The 18,982-nt window shown below is 41.3% G+C and overlaps 2 protein-coding genes across 2 annotated transcripts; one reads left to right on the forward strand and one right to left on the reverse strand.

The window, feature by feature from the left end:
- The first annotated feature begins 4,501 nt into the window (after window positions 1-4,501).
- On the forward strand, window positions 4,502-5,702 carry LOC115681908 (guanine nucleotide-binding protein subunit gamma 2-like). Its single transcript, XM_030606014.2, has 4 exons — window positions 4,502-4,991; window positions 5,123-5,175; window positions 5,268-5,312; window positions 5,418-5,702. Exons 1-4 carry the CDS (start codon window positions 4,755-4,757, stop codon window positions 5,497-5,499), a joined length of 417 nt encoding a protein of 138 aa, XP_030461874.1. The 5' UTR covers window positions 4,502-4,754; the 3' UTR covers window positions 5,500-5,702.
- On the reverse strand, window positions 5,581-8,980 carry LOC115681907 (pentatricopeptide repeat-containing protein At1g11290, chloroplastic-like). Its single transcript, XM_030606013.2, has one exon. It carries the CDS (start codon window positions 8,977-8,979, stop codon window positions 7,090-7,092), a length of 1,890 nt encoding a protein of 629 aa, XP_030461873.1. The 5' UTR covers window position 8,980; the 3' UTR covers window positions 5,581-7,089.
- Window positions 8,981-18,982: the final 10,002 nt, after the last annotated feature.

The raw sequence follows: 18,982 nt of genomic DNA on the forward strand, positions 1-18,982 counted from the left end.
ATCGGGCGTTCTAAGCGGCACAGCCAGAGCTGAAGTGGACGATTTTTGAATTTTTTTAAATCTTTTGAATTAATTATTTATTTTCCTATTTTTCTTTTCTTTCCTTTTTCTTTGTTTCCTATTTCCCTCCACCAATCGCCAATGCTTGGCAATGGCCAACAAGGGTCGCAACACCCTCACCAGATCCAACGAGGGCTCGAACCTCGCGGCCTGGCGAGGGCAGCCCTCACTAGATTTGGTGAGGTTCACTTGGGCATGGGCTGCAAACCTCGCTAGCAATCGATGAGAGCTTGCAAAAATTGTCCAGATTGGTCTTGTCGGCGTCCACATCAGCGATTTCTGGCCAAAATATGCCAATAGGACTACATTGGCAAATTGTCAAAAAGTTTAGGACTAAGTGTACTGAATTGGCATCCGTACAATATTCTTATGACTTTTTTGGTAATTTTTCCTATAATTCTCCAAGCAGATGCCTTCGAAAAGAAGATCTCAAACATCACAACTTGAATTTCGGACACATTTGAAGACTGTTCGGTCAAAACATTTTACAAAGCCAGCTTATAAATAATACACCGGACCTTCCAAAAGGCCCAAAGGAAGTGCATTCCGTGAAGCAAGTGTAATAATACCCAACAAAAAAAAAAAGGCTAGAGTGCATCTACTGTGGAGTAGGAATAGAACAATGTACAATTTCAGTTACTTCCCCGATTTGATTAAGTCCTAATCTCCTTGCCTACGAATTTCTATTCTTCACTAATCATGCCATAGCCAGGTTCGTTAATAGCAAACAAGTAAATCAATGGCTCCTTTTCTTCCCTTTTTTGTCAAGTCATACATAGAACAAATTAGGGAAAATAACACAAACAGTCTTTGAACTTTTGCCTAATATACAATTTGATTCCTGAACTTTTAATTTGTTCAGTATAGTTCTTGAACTTTAACCTAATGTTCAATGTGGTCCCTAAACTTTTAATTTGTTTAATGTGATCTCTGGACTTTTAATACATATTCAATTTAGTCCCTGAACTATATAAAAATATTTAGGGTTAATACCACGAAAAACCCTAAACTGGTACATTTGTGACACATTTACCCCAAACTATTTTTTTTACTATAAAAAACCCTAAACTGGTACACCTGTGACAATTTTACCCCAAACATACCACAAAAAATCCTAAACTGGTACACATGTGACAATTTTACCCCGAACTAATTTTTAATATTATTTTTTGTATTTTTTTGAATTTTTTCTTTTTTCTTTTCTTTTCTTTTCCTTCACCTTCAACCGGCGACCGGCCAGAGGCGGAAGCCGGCGAGGGCTGCCCTCGCCGGCGTCGGGCGGCCCTCGCCCGACGCCGGATCTGGCGAGGGCAACCCTCGCCTGTGTTGGGCGAGGGCCGTCCTCTCCTGCCCAGGGCAAGGGCGACCCTCGCCCGACTCAGGCGAGGGCGGCCCTCGCCCGACGCAGGCGAGGGTCGCCCTCGCCAGATCCGGCGAGGGCAGCCCTCGCCCGATACCGGCGAGGGTCGCCCTTGCCCTGGGCGGGCGAGGACGGACCTCGCCTGACGCCGGCAAGGGCGGCCCTCGCACGACGCCGGCGAGGGCGGCCCTCGTCGGCTTCCGCCTCTGGCCGGTCGCCGGACCGGCAACCGGCCAGGGTCTGAAGATGAAAAAAAAAAAAAGAAAAGAAAAGAATAAAAATTAGAAAAAAATAAAAAAATAAAATTAAAATTTTAATTCATGGTAAAATTGTCACATATGTACCAGTTTAGGATTTTTTGTGGTAAAAAAAATAGTTCAGGGTAAAATTATCACAGGTGTACCAGTTTGGGGTTTTTTATGGTCAAAAAAATAGTTTGGGGTAAATGTGTCACAAGTATACTAGTTTAGGATTTTTCGTGGTATTAACCCAAATATTTAATGTAATAGGAACTGTTTGTGTCGTTACCCCCAACAAATTATAAAAATGCAGAAATCATAGTGTTTCGGCCAGCAAATGTCCTACCGGTGGACGAGTTTGAGTTCTACGCCACCGAAATGTCGCTTAGAGGTCTCTCCACAAGTCCACATCGAGTAGTCTTTTCTTGTCCAGTCATGTGCATACCTAATCGTGTTAAGCAAATCTCTTCTTGACTTTTAAAACTCCTTAACTTAATTTGTCGTGACATAACGTTGCTCACATTCTTATCACATCATTACAACATCATTACAACAACCAAGAAGGGATGTATTCATACTTGGGGCTCAAAACGGACATTTGATAGCGGGCGAGATCCTGTTATGCCAAGGCACAGGAGGGATAGCTGTAGTTGACAACTACATCATTACAACATCATTACAACAACCAAGAAGGGATGTATTCATACTTGTGGCCTCTCTCCGCCCCTTCCCCCGTAAAAATGAAGGACTCATCTGATAAAGTTTTTCAGTTTGATTTTCATGGAAGAAATTAGAGATAATATCACCGATAATCTCTCCATTTTTTCTCGAAACTTGCACTCGTCATTTACTTTTTCATTTGAAATGGTCCCTGTACTTTTCAAATATATGCTCGAATGGTCCTTCTTTGTTAAAGTCGTGAGTTGGGTGCTAAGTTGGACGTTGGAATGTTGACTTGAATATTAGAGCTCAGCCAAAAAATAATCACCCAAACTGGGAATAGCCTGGATCGAATCGGCCGGTTCTGAATGCTTCTCGTGAACACCGGTCTAGTTCCTGATTCTATAAAATTGAAACCAGTGAATTTCGGTCAAGTTCCCGCTTCCAAGTGTAGAATCGCTCACCTTGACCACCCAGATTGGACCAATTTTTTAATTTTTTTTAAAGAAAATTAGTATAAGTACGAAGAGGGTTCAATACATTCAAGAATCAAAGAAGGTTTTCCTCCGGCTATATAAAGTTTGCTTTCCCATTTCACAAAGGAATGCCCTTCAAGGCTAGAGCGACTTCATTTACTTATGCAAGTGAGTAAGATGACAATAACAAATCAAAACACAATAGTAAGTGCTCATTCCAACAAAATTTTGTCACAAATTGAAAAAATCCCTATGAAACCTACAATGTTACACGTAACTCTACATTTTGATTGTCAAGAATATCTTCAAATTTTGTCATGAACATTAACGATAAATAAAAAAATACTTAACATGCCACCAGTTCCATTGGCCCACATGGGAGTGGTTGGTCCAGTTCCAAAACTTGGAAACCAGCCACTCTGATCCGATATCTAGGCGAGTATCGATCATCTCTATTGGATTATTGAGAATCCAAAAAAAGAAAAAAAGTAAAATAAAGGGCCGACTATAAATTTTCAAGAAAAAGTAGAGGGACTATCAATGTCATTATCCTTCAAATTTGAGTTTTTTGGGTCCTGAGGTTTAGTCTTCTCTTTCAAAGGCTCGTTTAGCTTAGCATGATGTAACGAGGAGTTGGGCTTTGGCCTGAAAATGATGAGCTGGGTTATCTCGTATGGGCTCTTAGTAAGCACATACATGCTCACAAAAACTTATGGATTTCAATTTCATGGGCTGAGGCAACCAAAAAAAAAATCCATGGGCTGTACGGAAAATTCTTGGGATTTGCTCAAATCAAAGCTTTTTCCTTTATGAATGACCTGATTTTGAACTCACATAAAGGATGCAGCCACTTTGGTACAAAAGAAAGTTTTCTGGCTGCAGTGGCTTCTTGCTGGAAGCATCATTGTCCTTTACTTTGTGGCTGCAATGATGCCCTGTGGTACTTCCTGCTGCCCTATCTGCTCCTATTGCCCGGCCATTAACAAGGGAAAAAAAGCCATTTTTGTATCTTTTCTTCGCGTCACCAATTCAATGGTCGATAACAGAAAACGGAGCCAAGCAATTTGTATTGATCTGGCTATTGCCTCCCCGGTCGTGAAGGCCCCATTGATTGAAGGCAACACGAGTTTGACTCTCGCCATCAAAGTAAAGTAGGGGCTGGCGGTCACGAACCGGAAGAATTCATCCGAACCTTGAAACGAGAGTCGTCGAGGGTCTCCAAATTTTACCAACCAATGAGTTGAAAAGGCTGGTTCGAGGGTTTTTGGTTATGGGAAAGAAGAAGCGTGTGTACCCTTATCAGAAGATACAGTAGAATAATCTTACTAGACCAAGTTGATAACGGTGCATAAATAATCTTACTAGACCAAGTTGATAACGGTGCATATCTTCGCATAAACAATTCCCAGTGTAGAAACAGCTCATCGGTGGGTTTCCACGAAAACCAGCTATTAACGCTCCTAGCATCATCAAACGCTGCCCCCTCGTCAATGTCAACTCTGACCGAGTGGTTATGGCTATCCCTTGCCGACCCAGAATTAGAAAAATAGATCTGTAACATATGCAGCTGACCAGCCTGACAGAGACATCGGCGGGCGGGTGGCTCACCGATCTGTATGAACGATCCTGAACTGGATGTTTTGAGAAACAGTTGAAAGTGTCTGCAATGTCATGCTTTGACTGTGGACTTCTTGCCCCACTTCCTGTCCTCATCCCAATTCTTCAGAAAAATTCCTCCTTTTCTTGGGTCATCATCCACCACTCGTATTCTTCTTTTGACCGCTATTTCCCTTTCTTCTAAATCCTACTTTAAGCCTTTGTTTATCACATCTTACATTTCCCCTCCTTCGTTTACACTTTTCTCTAGTGCTTTAATCACGTGTGCCATACTCGGTCCACGTTCTCGTGCCTCCCTCCCCCTCCCTCTCTCTCTCTCTCTCTCTCTCTCTTCTTTTGACAATGAACATAAGTCCAAATGCAAGCCCTCTCTTCTTCTTTGTACAAACGTCTGAGTTTGACATGATGGACAGAGCTTCAGCAGCAATGGAGACGCCAAAATCTGAGACTCCCATGCCGTGCGAAGCAAGAAGACAAGGAGGGTTGCCTCTTCCAAGAGCAGAACCCACAGCCTTCATCGGCAAGCACAGGTTGGCTGCTTCCATAGCACATCTCCAAAACCAGATCAATATCATTCAGGTTCAACACTGATTAAGACTGTTTTTTCTCAGCCCAAGAAAGAAAAAGACTGGTGCTTTTGGTCATGTGGTTTCCATCCGTATGCTTGCATCACAATTGATAGACGGTCTCATGGATCTTTCTTGTTGCAGGAAGAGTTGGAGGAGCTTGAAACCATGGGTGAATCATCTCTCGTATGCAAAGAGTAAGGAGAAACTCCAATTCATCATACGCTTGACATGAATTACATTCATAGACTCCCACTAGAACTTCACTGTAAGTTTGATTATTGCGCAGGCTCATTTCAAGCATTGAATCCATTCCGGATCCACTACTTCCAGTGTAAGTATTGATTCCATTGATGTCATGTACATCCTTCCAGATTTTCATCATCAGGTTGGATTTCGCCTATAGATGTTCTTGCCGTTGACTGTGTTTTTGCTTTAGGACAAAGGGTCCTTCAGATGTTGGCTGGGAGCGGTGGTTCCGAGGTGACCACCATTCACGACGCAACAAGCGGTGGATCTAAAGGCTTTGATGACATTTGTTTGAGGATGCAACTTTCAACCGCAAACTCAGAGAGAGAGAGAGAGAGAGAGAGAGAGAGAGAGAGAGTAACATTCCTGCTCTGTATTATCTCATCACATTTGTGTACACATCTTGAATTTTCTCATTGTATGCTTTCACATTGACTCTAAATACCCAAAATATAAATAATGCAAAATTTTTTTTTTTTGGAGAAGAGCTGAAGAATGAGTCATCTAACGGTACGATATTTAGATAGACAATCAATTTTGACCCGATTGACCATCAGTATGTATAACATAACAAATCAAAGCCGGGTTCTCACTGTTTCCACACCCCTGAATTTCAAACTGGTAATCGAGACACATTCATGGTGAACTGCAGCTCCACTAGCATTTCCAGAACTTAGGAGGGCCACTAATCGCAAGTGATGAACATGGATAATATGCATCAGGCAGCAAGTAATTAGTTTCCTCAACGCCATGTTTCAGAAGATGAGGCAAGGTCCTGTCTGGGAATCGGAATCCCTATATTGTTGCTCTAATATGCTCTTCAATTAGAGGAATAGCTAACCCCCTTGGATGCATCATGTGGCGCTGACCTATGATATTGACTGACAACTGCAAAACCAATGGAATCCTGCAGAATTACCCTCTAAGAGATCTTGATCAGAGCTCTTTTCTGATATAAGGCTCAATCCAAACCTTTCCACATCTTAAAGGTTTGGAAAAATAGGAACCGCACAATACACCTTTTGGTGCAGTCAATTCTTTAAAGCAAGCTAAATAACTCCCATTATGCGATTGTCCATGTCCATGTCCAAATGAGGATTCCATGAAGAAGCCATCAACAACTGACATTGAACTTTCTTTATCAGAGTGCATCAGACAAATCCATTCAGAATTACATCCGCTGTCATTATGACCTCCGTTGCAGATTTCGACCCAATCATGTTGAAATCGTTGCTGAAGCTGACGGGTGATCAGATATGAGCTTCAGGAAGAAGTCCATTGTTTTGAGATCCTTAAGATGGAGTGATATATTGCTCGATTCCATGAGCTCTGAGATTGACAACTGTCACAAGATAAGCACGTACCCAGTTCAGACAAAATAGATCGCATAAGAAGTCTCGTTCAACAAAGTATTCCACTATATCCCTGCTAATTTCACCGATCTTCAGTAGGCTATCAAGAGAAAGATGCATAGGCCTGCACACTGTAAAAGATCATGGAAAAGTCTCTTGGATCAGCCAAATAAATTTGTCCCAGCCACGGAAGACTTCGGGTATCTTCGGCTCATCATAAATAACGAGTCTTGATCTGAAAAGTCACCATAAAACGAGTAGAAAATCCAAAGATTTGTCAAAAGGCCAGATTTCTATATAATCACCAGTAGTCTCCTCAAGAGCAAGAACCATCTTTAAAGTGATAGAACCTGTGAGCATCTCTCACTATGATTCAGTTACCTTGGAAGAAAAATTCGTACCATTATGGCAATCGCCGAAATCTCTAAGGTTCTTCCTATTCCTCATGACACTCCCTGATGCTAAATTTAGAATCCCGAAGACGATAGCTAACTTCTCACTATGTGCGTATTACATCTTTTCTTTAATCTCTTCCTCAGCTTCATGGATGTTTGGCTTATACCCTTCTAGCCGAGTTTTAGCCATTAGTTTGTCCAACTCTGAATAGATGACATCTGTTTGTCGATGTGACCTGTCCCCCGCCACAAACGTATAGATTCTGTTCCCAATTTCTATTATTGCGTGGCCTGAAAGTTTCCTCACTTCCCTTCTTTTCATAAGGTCTCTTATTTGATTAGCTTCTTCCTTATTTCCTAATGATGCATAAATGTTGGACAATACAGCATAACGACCAGGGTTCTCAGGATCCAGTTCAAATAAAAACTTCGCTGCCTTTTCAGCCCGTTCTACATCCCTATGGATTCGAGATGCTCCAAGCAATGCTCCCCATACACCAGCATTTGGTTCTATTGGCATTCTCTCAATAAAATCCACTGCTTCATCCAAACGTCCAGCTCGACCTAATAGGTCTACCATACAGGCGTAATGTTCATGTATTGGTGTCACCCCAAAATCTCTACTCATGGATTCAAAGCACTCCCATCCTTCATTTAGCAACCCAGAATGGCTACAGGCTGACAAAACTGATACAAATACAATGTGGTCAGGCTTTACAGAAAACTTCATCCGATCAAAGAGGTAGAGTGCTTCTCTACCATGGCCATGCATCGCATATCCGGATATCATAGCACTCCAAGATATCAAATTCTTCTCAGGCATCAGATCAAATAACTTCCTAGCATACTCTAAATTTCCACATTTGGCATAGAGATCTACCATACAAGTATTTAGCGCTACGCAATCTTCAAGAATTCTGCGAATTATGATTGCATGCACCGTGCAAGCTCGCAAAAAAGAACCTAACTCCAAACAAGCTCGGAGCACACTAAGTAATGTTATTGCATCGGGGTCAATACACAAGCATAACAACTCTCTAAAGAGATCCAAAGCTTTTAAAGGCATATCAGCTTTGGCATAAGCCTCGATCATGGACGACCAACACACCAAGTCCTTGTCATGTATCCCATCGAAGAGGGCTCGCGCAACATCGACTCTACCGCACCTAGCATACATGATCATTGCCGCATGTAGGACAGAGAGATCTGAATCGAGTCCATTATCCATCGCAACTCTACAAACCGCGTCAGCCTCGGCTTCCCTGCGCACACAAGCCATGGCATCCACAGCTGCCCCTTTGTTCGGCCAGACTCCCCCATCCAGCATCTCCCAAAACAAGCGCAAGCCATCCTCATAACACCCGTTTCGCGCGCACGCACCAATCATCGAGCTCCACGAGACAACGTTCCTGTCAGACATTCTATCGAACACCCGCCGGGCAACGTCCACGCGCCCGCACTTCCCGTACATGGCCACGAGGGAGTTGCCCACGAACACGTCCGAGTCGTACCCAGATCGCAACGCGTCGTGGTGAGCCAAGGCCCCGGACTTCAGATCCCCGAGGCACCCGCACGCCTTGAGGACGAAAGGGAACGTGAAGTTGTCCGGCCCGATGCCCAGCCCACGCATCCGGGCGTAGAGACCCAGAGAGGGACGGTGCCGGAGGCCGTTCACGCAGCCCCGGATGACGACGTTCCAGAGGAAGACGTCGGAGGACGACTCCGAGCGCGAGAACAGAGCGCGGGCGAGGGGGAGGGAGCCGAGGGACGCGTACCTGGCGACGAGGTGGGTGAGGAAGTGGAGGTGGAGGTGGAGGCTGGCGCGGAGCATGGCGGCGTGGACGGCCTTCAGGGAGGTCGAGGAGCCGCATCGCTCGATGAGGGCGACGCAGGTGTCGGGGCAGACGGGGCGGCGGACGAAGGTGGCGGCGGCGGCCTGCGATTCCGCGAAGAAGAGGGACGGGGAGTGGAGGGGCTCGAGCGCGCGTAGCCTCTGCAATTGCATGGAGTCCACTCCGATGATATTACGGAAGAGCCATCGGGAATAATTCGAGTTTATAAGGTGTCGATTAATTTGGTAAGGTAAAGTTTTACACATACATATGTCATGCATTTTGCATTTTCAATCATAATATTTACAAACTAGTGCGATTTGCAATCATATAACTAGACTTTAATTTCAATTTTCCAAAGCATTTTGAGCTTTTCATTTTCTTCTTCCAATTTATGAACTCTACCCAATTTTTGACAAATTTTTCTGTAAAAAAACTAAGGTAGCATATTGCATGAAACCGTGATGATGTGACAGCTGAGTGTTACATCGGCCTAATGAAGAAAACGGGAAAAAAAAAGAAGAAGAGGGGAAGGACAATATATATGTCACAACTTTTGTATTGAAATGTTTTATTTTGTATGACGCACACTTGAGGGTCATAACTTTTTTTTCCGATCATGAGTATCATAACTTATATGCTGCGCTCATTTAAGTGTCATAATTTTTCCTCCGATTGTTTGAGTGCCATTTAACTTTTCAATTGATCACTTAAGTATCACGACTTTTTAACAACATTTAGATTTTCGATACTTGGGTAAACGTTTTTGAAAAGTTGTGGTACTTAAGTAATCACATTTAAAATTATGACACTGGAGTGAACGTTTTTTAGAAGTTATAGTACTTAAGTGAGCGCTGTACAAAAATTATGATACTTATAACGTACTTATCCCAAAAAGAGAGTTGTCCAACCTTGTGACTCCTCATCCGCCCAGGCTAAGGGTTGTGACCTTTGTCTACTTTGAGAGAGGGTGCTGACCCTCTACGATCGGTCGATGAAGGTCGCGAGGCCTTTATGTGTACTTGGTGAGTGTGACATAGAACCTAGACGTGATAGTGAGGGCTGCACGACTAGCAGGGGTCTAGTGACATCGCTTTGGATTTCTCTCTTTTCTTGCCAATGTCATGCTAATGTCATGCTATGTCAACATCTTGTGTGAATTTCGAAAAAAAAAAAAGAAGAGATCTTGTGTGAATCGGAATGCCCAAACAAAGAGTCGCTCAAAAATTTGACCAATTTTTTGGTAAAAGCGCATCAATCGCAAAAATCTAAAAACTCTAATAAATTTGCGTATTGAAATTAAAGTTAGCTTGATTGCAAAGCGCGCCCTAGTTCAATGACCTTAGGCGAAATTCCCCATCATTTTCAACTTTAGTAATTCTGGGGATATGTGCATGTTTAGGGGTCAAATTAGGGGTCTTGCTTTGGATACAACAATTCAAGGGTACATTTTCACTCTCTATTGATAGTCGAGCCTGCGCTACGCACCGGTAGTGTTAACTTAAGAAACAAATTTGTCATTTTATAGACCAGTATCACGAAATTACTAAGGATTGAGAGAATTACTTTCAATCCATGAAATTTGAAAGTTGGGTGAAGAACGCATATACTCTTCAACAAAACAAATCGAATATTCATATGATGGTGGTCTAAAAAATTGAGACGTACATATATGGGTGTGATTAAAGAAAGAAACAGCTTTCTCAGTTCCTAAAACTCAAGAGCATCTATTCCTCACTCAGTGAAATTGATCAATATGTCTTCTAAAGAGCCTAAACTGGCGTGGACGTGTTAAGTTGATCAAAAGAAAAGCAAGAAAAAACTGGAACGGGTGAATATTCTATTTTATTCAGTGATGATGCAAAAAACAAAGGAGAACATTAATTTACAAAACTCAAGAAATTTCGTGTAGTCCGAGTAATTAGCCAAACAGGATTAAGATTCTATTGCAGTACAACAAATTCGCTCCAAGATTGTACTTCTGTAGAAGAGTGGGAAAACCTAGAAGACATGTTTCTTGGTTTCTTCGAATGCACTCGTTCACCCCAAAGAGAAGGGTTCGTTAAACAATAGACGAAAAGACGGGGGCTTGAAGAAAGCTCTCTCTGGACTGATGTAGTTTGGAAGATCTCTGATGGTATGAGACATCGTGTCTTCTCTTGAACCCTTGATGTCTCTTTGGGCCAATCCGTACCTTTCTTGACCAGATAGCCCTGTCCATACTCCTTTGGTTGTGCTTGACTGCAAGAAGAAGATGGAAAATGAATTGGTCGGCGACGGCAGATATAAACGTCAACAACAGATGATGCTCAATTATTTTTGCAATTAGTCAAAAAGAATGGGAGACTCCCTGTAGTTTATTAACCTTAAATAACATTGCTGGCGAGAGTTGCCTTTCCTTAACATGGATGTGTTGTTCATGTACAGAATGAAAACTACCCGAGTCCAAATCTGCAGTTCCAAGGTGCAGTGCAGTTTGTTTCATGCAGATTATTTTGCAGGGTTGCTAGTGGAGAGCAGTTATTTCTCAAAATTGCCCCGAGTCCAATGTAAGAAGTTCACGGTTGGCTTGATCCTGCGATGCTGTGGATCGATGAGTTCTGGGGTATACCTGAATTCTTAATCAGATGACCGTGAGGACCTAAGGAGATCTAAAAAACCAGTAAACAGTGAAATTAGTAGATGTTTCGAAAATCAAATGAGATAGTATTAGGACTATTTGCCTGATGAGTCGATCTTTGTTCTGTGCGTCATCTTCGGTTACAGGATGTGAGTTGTGTTATCCAAGCCTACTATATTAGGACGAACTCCGAACATCTTGTAAATGCATATAGAAATGTACTTATTCCTCACACATGGTGCAATTGATACATATATTGTTCGACAATTCTGTCCATTGTCATAGTGAAAATATATCGCTTAGAGACTCAATGAATGATCTGATATGCAAAACAATCGCAACGCATAATATGTCCTCAAAAGATGTTTCTTTAAGTGGTATCTAATGTATGAAGCCCAATGGTGGTCTCACCATTTCTCGAATTGATAGTCCGGTCTAGTAAAATTACTCTAAACAGTAATGACTCAAAAAGTGACTCAAATTCACTGGAACAAGACATGCACAATGGCAAACCAAGACCTTAAAGCATTACAAAAATGGGCCGACTTGATGGCATATCAGCTTAACTCACAGTTCACTTGACGCTGACAGGATTTAACACCAAAGAGGGAAATAGAGAGAGAGAGAGAGAGAGAGAGAGAGAGAGAGAGAGAGAGAGAGAGAGAGAGAGAGAGAGAAATCCAACCAGACTCATGCACAGCTCGCAAGTACAGTAGTGTCTCATTAATATAAAATCCTGGTGAAAGATGATAAACCAACTCCTCACAACTGTGCATTCCTCTGATCTTACTCCATGCATGGCAACAGGAATATGTGCTTACCCCGAGATGCTTTGACGACTTGTGAAACCGTGTATATATACATGGATTTCCTCCCGGTACAAGGCCAATGTCGACTCAGGTGGTGAACCAGAAAAGAAGCTTCAAGAGACACGAACCATGGATTGAGGTGGAAGGAGTACTAGATCTTGTCTGGACTTTCCCCTCAAGCTCCCTTTTCTTGTTTTACTCAAAAAATACGAGAAAATAATCCAGAGATAATCTCTCTTTATCATCAAAAGCTACACAGAGCACTTACCAATCACAAACACCAAAAGACACTTAGTAACGCATAAAGAAAAGGCAATACCGAGGAAAATCGAGATGAAGCCAGCTGCAAAAATCAAGATGAAAAGAAAAGGATGACGGCAGAAAATGTAATTTGCCACAGATAACCCACAATATGTCAGGCGCCTTTGGTCATTTTTCAGTAGTCAGAAAATGCATATAATGAAAACTGAAAACCAAAAGGACAGCAACATGTGCGTGGTGACTTATAATGCCTCGAACCCAATTCGCCAAAAGCATAAAAACAAATGGAGAACTAATCTCACTACAGAAGGTGATGGAAAGTTTGAACTGTAAAGTATATGAAGAAGCGTACACGAATCTTCTCACAACGCACCGAAATTGTTTATGCTATCAAAACTAGGAAAACTTCTACACAAAAGCAATGGGAAAAGAGAAGATGATGAACATAGTGGAAGTGTAAGACTTGTTATGAAAAAAAAAAAGACACATTCAGCTGCAAACAAAACCAGAAAAACGTCACTGAAAGGACCCCCAAGATATTTCAGTAAATTCGAATAAACCCAAGGTAAATACAAAACATCCCAGCATTTGAATAACTCATGGATTTGTAAGATTTCAATCCCAGGAAGGACTCGTTTGATTCTAGTCACCATTTCTGAGGTATCAACCTCGATAGGGAAATAAAAAGGACGACGGCTAAAAGAACAAGGGGAGCTTTAAGGGAGAGAGTTCAGGCAAGGTCGAGTGCTCTTGGATTCTCGCTAGTTCTTGATAAATAAACTTTCTTGGCCAATGCTTCAGATGGAGAAGAGAGAGGGGCGATACTTGAAGCAATGAAAAGGAGTTTATATAGTCGAGGGCTCGCGGCCTTTCAACCTTCGGAGAAGCCAAATAAACATTGGATGCTCCATAGTTTTATGCGGGGAAAAGAAAGAGAACCTTCAAGGGCCTTAAAGTACAGGATATTGGAAATGACAGCCCCAATTCCAAGGAATTTCTTTGTGCGTGTGCGTGTTTGCATTGTCAGATGAATTTCCTTGAAGTTGAAGTTGCAAGTTGCAAGGCAGGTTTTAATCCCCCCAGGCGGTTGAAGATGACAAAGAAAAGCAAGGGTAAAAGGAATGGGATTTACAGCCAGTTTACACTAAACACCACGTATTGAGGAGAACTGCATAGAAAGTCCTGAATCTTGTGTATGAAATGGAATCAAGTCCTAAACTTCTCAATGGATTCAATTATGTCATAAATCTTCGAAAAAATGTGCGATCAAGTCCTTTCGATTAAGAATACCTAAAATCGCATTCATGTCACTTGAAAAGTGTTTATGTGGCATCCTTAAGTTATACCTTTCAACATAATTTTAAGACTTAATTTAATTTTTCACTAAAACTTGAGAATTTAATGAAATTAAGTTAAAAAGTTTAGGACTTTGTTTCACTTTGTGGTAAAGATTTGGGATTTGATTGAACCAATTGAAAGAATATCTCCCGGGATATGTTAAGAGGACAGCAATGATGTGCTCTCTCTTTTCCCTGTGATGCAACTTTTGAGGAAATGTTTCCCAAGATAGAAAGTTGACATTTGCGACCATCTTGGTCGTTTGATAAATTTTTTTTTTTGTTTGATTCCATTGCCTGACTGGCCAATCACATTGAACTCTCAACTAATGTGCATCTCAGGGACAAAAGGAACCTCTTTGTTTCTTCCATCCTTGTTTAGTTTGCCACGATTAAATCAAAGCTAAGAATTTTCGACCAAAAAACAATTCAAAGCTAAGGATGCTTGGGATTTGTCTAAAGGACAGACCCGGTAGTTTTCATTGCGCCCCACAGAGATTTCTCATCCCATTCAATTGGAACCATAATGCCTACAAGAGTGGCATGTTGCTTTGAGATCTCATTGGTAGCAAGAGCTCTCCTTGGTTAAGTAGAAAGGAGAAAGCTACCCAATGATTTTTTTTTCTGCCAAAATGCGCCTTTCTAATTAGACTAGACCACCACAAAGCTAACTCGCTCGCTTGCTCTCTCTCTCTCTCGAAGGTAAAGTACTTGTACTTCTGATGTTTGACGAGAACACATGTTCCATGATGTAGGTTCCAGATCCCTTGCTTGGGTCTGGAACATAACACAACATACTTCCACTTGAAGAAAGAACATGTAATCGACCTCATTTAGATCTACTTAAGTATAGTGAATAGCTAAATCCAAAAGGGCAATCTGTATTTGCTCCAAGGGCAATCTGTATTTTCTCCCCAGAGCGTACCATTCAGGAGAATAATATCCAGTCAATTATACGAGAGAGAAACTAGAAAACCCCGCCAGAACAGAATGAAGAAACCAAAGGGATCAATGAATAGAAAATAACAATAACACTGTTCCACGCTTATGCACGCTAAACTCATCTATAACATGGAGTAGCAAAACTTGTACCAACAGTGAAGAAATAGTCTAGCAGTATCACACCTTAACTGCCTAATATGCTCCCAAGCAAGAGGTTGAGGACAAGCGAGGACAGAGCGTGTGCGTGAGAGAGGGAGTTCAGAGATGCGTGCCCGGCCACCAGTTCGATGAGGAAGTGGAGGTGGGATCGGAGCATGGAGTCATGGACGGCCTTCAGGGAGGTCGAGGAGTAGCATTGCTTGATGAGTGCGATTGCAGGTGTCGGGCCTGACGGGTTGACGGACGAAGGGAGTGGCTTGTGATTCTGCAAAGAAGAGAGAGCGAGAGTGGAGGGGCTCGAGCCTTGGGGGGGAGGGAGGGGGGGAGTCAAATAAGTGACACATTTACCTACCGTCAAGGTTCTCCGTTGTGGTTCCATTAGATAATTTTTTGAATCCAGCCACAGGTTCTCCTACGGCTTCCTTGTTACGGCTTCACCCCAGTCGAAGACCCCACCGTGGTATGCGCTAATAAGACCACCAAAAGCCTTTGTGGCACTCGTGGCACACAAAAGTCATGGGTGATCATTGGTCCGATGCTTCGGGCGAAACCAATTCCCAGGGTGTGATGGGCGGTGTGTACAGGGCCCGGGTACATATTCACCGTGGCATGCTGATCCGCAATTACTAGCGATTCCAACTTCATGTTCCTGAGTTGCAGAGAACAATCCAAACTGAGGGATGGCCATTCGGTCCCTAATCTCTCTATGTTTCAATGCCCTATAGGAGAGAGGTTCACCCAAAATAACGTCGTTTTTATTCACTTAAGCCACGTCAGCGTCATATCAATATTATTTGCTTTTTGGCGTCCATGTAGGCAGAACTTTAACGGTTCTCGTTGCCATAACTTTGACGAAGGGTAAATGTGTTATACAGATACAAACTTGGGATTTTATTTTCTTTTTTTACCATTGACTTGGGAAAAATGAAGTTTTATGCATAAAGATATTAGGAATATGTTCACTAGAAGTCCTAAAACTTGTTACAAAAGTGCAACTGAGTCATAAAACTTGCAGAAAGTGCAATCAAGTCTTAAAACTTGTCAAATTGGTTCAAATGAATCCTAAAATTAACACCGTCAAATTTACTAACGGAAAATGCTGTCGTGGAGCTGACATGGCTTATTTTAATATTTTCTCTCTCCTACGTGGTTAAAACGACGTCGTTTTGACCCAAACTTGATTTTTAATACTAATTATATTCAAATTAAATATAAAAATAAGCAAATTTTAAAAAAAAATTTTAAAAAAGGGAGAAGGATAGGTGGGGAGGGAGGGCTTGCCCTTCCCCCTGCCGCCGCCGCCGCCCCACCATCGCCAGGAGGGGTTGGCGAGGGTGGGGAAACGATAAGCGGGGGTCGTCGGACCCCGGCCAGGGGCCGACGACCATCGCCGACGGCAGGTGAGGGGTCTCGCCTGTCCTCCTCCTCCTCCTCCTCCTCCTCCACTTTTTGTTTTTAATTTAGCTTATTTTTTAAACATAATTTAAATAAAATTAATATTAAAATAATAATAAGCCACGTCATTGCCACGTAGGATAAAAAAAATAATAAAAATCATGTCGGCATTTTCCATTAGTCAAATTGGATGGTATTAACTTTAGAACTCATTTGAACCAATTTGACAAGTTTTAGGACTTGATTACACTTTTTGCAAGTTTTAGGACTCAATTGCACTTTTATGACAAGTTTTAAGACTTCTAGTGAACATATCCCAAGATATTATAGGGAAATGTACCTAAAAAGTCATAAACCTATCCCATTAGTACCAATTCAGTTCTGAATCTTTTAATTGGACCAATTTTGTCCTAAATCGTTTATATTTGTACCAATCCAGTTTATTCGGCCATTTTTTATCTGAAAAATCTAATGTGGATTCCAAGTCTGTGGCGGCCGGCGCTGACATGAACATCAGAGACGAAAACGACACCATTTCTCTCTCCCTCTCCCAAAATAGCGTCGTTTTCCTTATTGGTTGCAAAAAAAAATACCAAAACAGCTTCCTTTCACCCATACAATCGCTGCCTTAGCTCCCTTTCAACCAAATCAACCTTTTCCCAAATCAATATTCGCTTAAAACAGCTAATGCAAATCTATCTTGCCCAAATCAATTTTCACCCTAGTTAATCATCGCTTAAACCCTAGTTTGATCTTTGCCCAAATCCTCACTCGCCTTCCTTAATTGAGCCCTCTTTCGCCCGATGCCTTTGTTTGTCGCAATCTCAGACTCGCCCATCCTTGTAGGTGAAGACCCAATTCACCCACCACCCAGTTGAGACCCGATTTGTCCGTCACAATCCACAGCAAACATGAGCAAGTGTTGTGGTCCCGGTCTAATTGTGTTGTTGGCAATGTTGAGCGACAACTCTGTTATATTGTCTCATGGCAAAAGTTTAGTTTCTATTAGTTTCATGTTGTTACAAACTAATGGTCGTGTATATCTACTCTGATGTTCAACATTTGTTGCGTCCTAGGTGCAACAAATTTCAGCATAAGGAAAACATATTAGATAAGTAATAGTTAGTATGATTATAACCCTTTGATCTACAAGCATAATTCTGTAAGATAAGTTATAGCTAATTTGAGAATACTGAGTTCAATAGTTATGACATACAGTTACATATTGTCCCTACTTAAGTCTTGTCATTTCATGTTCGTGCATTTGAATTGGCTTTGGCTTGGCATAGAAAATAGAGGACTATGGAATTCAAAATAATTGCAGTGGAAAGCCAGAAAGAAACCATGTCGAGAGCTGTGTTTTCTTTTGGTAAATACATTTTTTTTCTAGTAGTAAATGAATTAAAATTAGCATTTCAAGAGGGAATTTAGAGTTATTATTTGGGAGGGAGTTATAGATGCCAACAACGAATTCAAGATTCTTCGGAGTAGTTCCAATGTTAGTTGACAAGCTTCAATGATGTATCAACAAGAAGTATGTATGGCCTAGTATGCTTCAGTCTCTTCCTTAATAGAGCATATCAAAGTGAGCTTGAGGCCAATGTTACTTTTGAATTCAATTGTGCAATTCTAAATCTAATGTATGGCCTGAACCATTTAAATAAGCTAGTTGTATCCAACTAAGGATCTTAACAGAGCATATCATAGTGAGCTTAAGGCCAATGCTACTTTTGAATTCATTGTGCAATTCTAAATTTAATGTATGGCCTAAACCATTTAAATAAGCTAGTTGCATCCAACTAGAGATAGCTTGATTGAGACTTGATTGCTCATATAAGGTGCATAATGGAATTGTAGGTCAGGAAATGTAGATATATTATGAGCTGCTGCTGTTGAACTTCTTTACAAGTTAGGATTGCTTCGACTGGTGTTGATTCTAAAAGCATAAATAACAGTTCCGCTACAATCATCACAATCTATGAAGTCATTTGTGAATTCGTCACAATCAATGATATCGGTCCCTCGAACCAACAATGATACATATCTGTTTTGCTATTGTGGCTTAAAATGTCATTTGCAAATAGCAAAGACAAAGGAGAATTGAGGAAGAAGTTATTTACAGTTGCCTGAAATATAAAATTGGGGAAAGTTGCAGTTTTTTTATTTCGGTTGATGCGGAAATTAGTCAATCGGCAAGAAGAGTGTCAAAAAATTTTCGTTGTAGCAATGTTGAAGAAAAACCAGTGTCGACTCATAATGAGGATGGTGACAGTTCGATGGATGTTGAAGTCAAAGCTCTCACGGCACAACTAAAATGTGTCAAACAAAATGTGACATTGCTGAAAAACAAAATTTAAAATTGAAGACAATGTTGGTTGTGTCGTGGGTGTTTATAGTAATTCTAAGAAACATGCTATTTGGAAATTTGAAGATAAATGATGTAATGAGCTTGTCGTAGGCTTCATTACTACTAATTGTGTTATGTAGTCTATTTTAGTAGATTTTTGTAATATGGTTTGTATCTGTCCATATGTTGGAGTATGAACATGAATGAGGTGAAAGTTGTTTGCAATATCCTGTTTCATATGCAATCTGTTTCTCAACCTCAACACTAAATGTGACATCCTGAAAATTAGTTCATTTGGGATTTATA

Source organism: Syzygium oleosum, unplaced genomic scaffold, assembly GCF_021117445.2.
Source record: "Syzygium oleosum isolate NSW1041296 unplaced genomic scaffold, Sole_v2.1 Sole_v2.02, whole genome shotgun sequence".
Taxonomy (NCBI): domain Eukaryota; kingdom Viridiplantae; phylum Streptophyta; class Magnoliopsida; order Myrtales; family Myrtaceae; genus Syzygium; species Syzygium oleosum.